The 3,397-nt window shown below is 54.7% G+C and overlaps 1 protein-coding gene across 1 annotated transcript; it reads left to right on the forward strand.

Annotated features, from left to right (window-relative positions):
* The first annotated feature begins 227 nt into the window (after positions 1-227).
* LOC104995215 (androgen-binding protein homolog) lies at positions 228-2,358 on the forward strand. Its single transcript, XM_010848960.1, has 3 exons — positions 228-297; positions 813-988; positions 2,188-2,358. Exons 1-3 carry the CDS (start codon positions 228-230, stop codon positions 2,287-2,289), a joined length of 348 nt encoding a protein of 115 aa, XP_010847262.1. The 3' UTR covers positions 2,290-2,358.
* The last annotated feature ends 1,039 nt before the right edge of the window (positions 2,359-3,397 follow it).

Below are 3,397 nucleotides of genomic sequence, written 5' to 3' on the forward strand. Positions count from 1 at the left end.
CTCCACTTGATCTTTGGCAAAGATGCTACCACATCTTCTCCAGGAGCTCTGCTCTCAGAGTAGGAAGGGCTTCCACCATAAACACCCCAAGGGCCTAGGGAGCCACCTGTGCCAGGAGCCTTGCCAAGGCCCCTTCCTCCTGGGAGGGGCATAGGCTGGGCTCAGGGAGCTAGTTGTTTATAAAGTGACAGAAACCCTGCCCTTAGCAGAGTACTCCAGCCACCACCATGATGAAGGGAGCACTGCTTGTGCTGGCCTTGCTGGTGACCAGAGAGCTGACCTTTGAGACGCATGAGGGTAGGAAGGAGGGTCCAGATCCTTGCCCAGTTCCTTCTCACTGCATCCTTCCCAGTCCTGTCCAAGCTGCTTCTCGGGGCAGATTCTGAGGGCAGCTGTCTGATGGTACCCAGGAGTCCTGCACAAACTTCTTGAGGCTTTAAGTCTTTGAAGGGAGGGGGTGGTGTGGAGTTGGAAGGGTCATTAGCTGTGCACACCGTAGGGGATAGTTTGTTGGGTGTAGTGGTGCTCACTGGAAGGGTGGAAGCTGGCTGATATGCCTGGGGATGGTGGGCAAGGGCAGAGGAGTCTCCAGACCTCGCCCCTCTTGCTGCTCCCTCTGCTGGGAGTGCCTCATAGGGAAGGTTTTCTGTCTGGGATGTAAGCAGTCCTGGGTGAGGGCGGGTCTGGAAGCTTTGGGAAGTGAGTCTGGAAGCTTTGGATGTGTGAGTTCCTATCAAGTGGTGGGAAACAGGAACCTCCTACTCCGGTTATTCTTTTGATGAAGTGTTTTCTGTCTGTGCCTTCAGCCAAAGCCTGCCCTATGTTTAGTGCAGCGTTTAGCTCAATGGCCCTTGGAAGCAAAACATTGTTGAACTCAACGCTCAGTTTGGTCAGTGCTACTGATGCAGAAAATGAAGCTATAGGAAGAATCCAGGATTGCTTCAATGAGGCGGGATTTGATGACAAACTGTTGAATATAAAAAGCATGGTAATTTACTCCCCTCACCCCTACCCTGCCCTGCCCACTAACATGCATAGTGCACTATGCCACATGGTAATAGATCATGCAGTCATGGGATATGTGGCAGACAAGAGCTATAAACAAAGAAGCACATAAACCTTTGCTCCACCCTGCAGCACCTGTAATATGCAAGGACAGTCCACCTGCATGTCCAGCCTCTTCTGCTACTGAATATGCCTGTGTTATGCCAGTCAGCTTGCACACAATAGGGGACTGGCACCAAGTATGTTAACTCATGTTTTTTTCCTCAGTGTGAGGAGCTAGCATTGGAGGAGTAGAATTTTATTCTTGACAGGAAAGGAAGCATTCAGCTCCCACATCTGAAGGAGTAATATCAGCTTCCTTTTAGGAATATTGTAAAGGATCCCCTACAGTAAGAGTCTCTTTCCAGGATGAGATTCTCTAGGTTTGTAAGGTTTATGACTTATCTCCACTTCCCTTCATCTTTTCCCCACTCTGATGGCCATTGCTCTGGCTCAGAACCCCATTTCCACCGAGATGGTCTCAGTGCCTACAAGCCTGATTTTCCACTGTGGTATTTTGGTGCCTGAAACTACTGAGGAGACTTCTAGGTCTTTGTGGCTGCTCACCTGAGCTAGCAATGTATCTCCTGAAGTATTCTTTTTTCCCCTCTTTGTTCTTTTCATAAGTATTGGAGATTTTAAATAGTCTATCTCAGCATATTTTCCTCAAGTTGTTGATTTTTTAAAATGAGAGGTTTTCCAGGAACAGAGTTTCATACACTAACATGAGCACACAGGGCACATGGGGTTGTTTACGACACCTGCCTGCACAGTCCGTCCACCCAGCACACCTGACAGAAGAGGATCAGGTGCTGGAGGTGTGACCCAAACCCAGACTCTAGCACCTTGCTCCTCCTCAGAACCAGCCCCTGCTGTGCCCTGCTGACCCTTGTTATCTCCTCCCCTCCCTGGCATGGTTGGTGACTCTGTCTCCCTCCTGACACCTGTTCCTGGGCTATTAGGGAGCCATTCTCCCCCTGGTGCCTGCTGGCAGCCCCCTCTCCAGTAGTGGGTCTGTGGGCAGAGGTCCTTGCTGGGGATGGGGCTGAATCTCTGAGGGTAAGGCGTCAGGTGATCCTGGGGAGACAGAATAGCCAAGCTGTGGGCTCAGGTCCTGTCTTTCCTCCTTCTCCTCCCTCCTAGATTTCCATCATCTTGAGTGAGGATTGCAGTGGCTATGTACTGTCCTCAGTGGTGGATACTGTTTTAGGATTAATTCTCAGTGTGACATCTTTGGCGAGATAATCTTTGCCAGGGATGCCTGGTCGGCGCTTGATCTACCTGCCTTTATTCTCCTTCTCAACGAAAGCTGGAATCCAGACACCTGTTTCACATAATATGGTCTCTGTCAGGCTGACTCTAATAAAATAACTGCAGCTTTGCTCAGTGTGCCCAGTGTGTGTGTGCTGTGGGAACGATGTGAGGCAGGAGATCTTGGGAGATGGTGAGGAGAAGTGGTCATTGAGAGCATGGGGACCAGGGTCAGACAGAACGAGGATAAACCTGGGACTGTGGACAAGTTTGTGTGGCACATAGCGTGGGCGGCTGCAACTGGCGCACATAGCGCGACTGAGAGGAGCTACCCCACTTCCGAGGTCAGGGGTAGAACCCGGGAGGACCCCATGCCTGAGGGGCAGCAGCCAAGAGGAGTTACCCCACGTCCGAGGTGAGGGGCGGCAGCAGGGAGGAACTACCCAGCGTCCGAGGTCAGGGGCGACGGCCGAGAGTGCCAGGTTGTGACAGCGCAGGAGCAGCCGAGGGGAGCTACTCCACGTCCGAGGTCAGGGGCAGAAGCCGGGAGGACCCCATGCCTGAGGGGCAGCGGCCAAGAGGAGTACCCCACGTCTGAGGTCAGGGGCAGCGGCTGAGAGTGCCAGGCTGCGACGGCGCAGGAATGGCCAAGAGGAGCTACCCCACGTCCGAGGTCAGGGGCAGCGGCTGAGAGTGCCAGGCTGCGACGGCGCAGGAATGGCCAAGAGGAGCTACCCCACGTCCGAGGTCAAGGGCAGTGGCTGAGAGTGCCAGGCTGCCACAATGCAGGAATGGCCGAGAGGAGCTACCCCACGTCCGAGGTCAGGGGCAGTGGCCAAGAGTGCCAGGCTGGGACGGCGCAGGAATGGCCGAGAGGAGCTACCCCACATCCAAGGTCGGGGGGCAGCCGGGAGGAGCTACCCCGCGTCCGAGGTCAGGGGTGATGGCCAAGAGTGCCAGGCTGCGACAGCGCAGGAGCAGCCAAGAGGAGCTACCCCACGTCCGAGGCCAGGGGCGGTGGCTGGGAGGAGCTACCCCACACCCGAGGCCAGGGGCGGCGGCTGGGAGGAGCAACCCCACATCCAAGGAGCGGTGGCTGCGC

The sequence above is a fragment of the Bison bison genome, unplaced genomic scaffold (genome assembly GCF_000754665.1).
Source record: "Bison bison bison isolate TAMUID 2011002044 unplaced genomic scaffold, Bison_UMD1.0 scf7180017864280, whole genome shotgun sequence".
Lineage (NCBI taxonomy): Eukaryota > Metazoa > Chordata > Mammalia > Artiodactyla > Bovidae > Bison > Bison bison.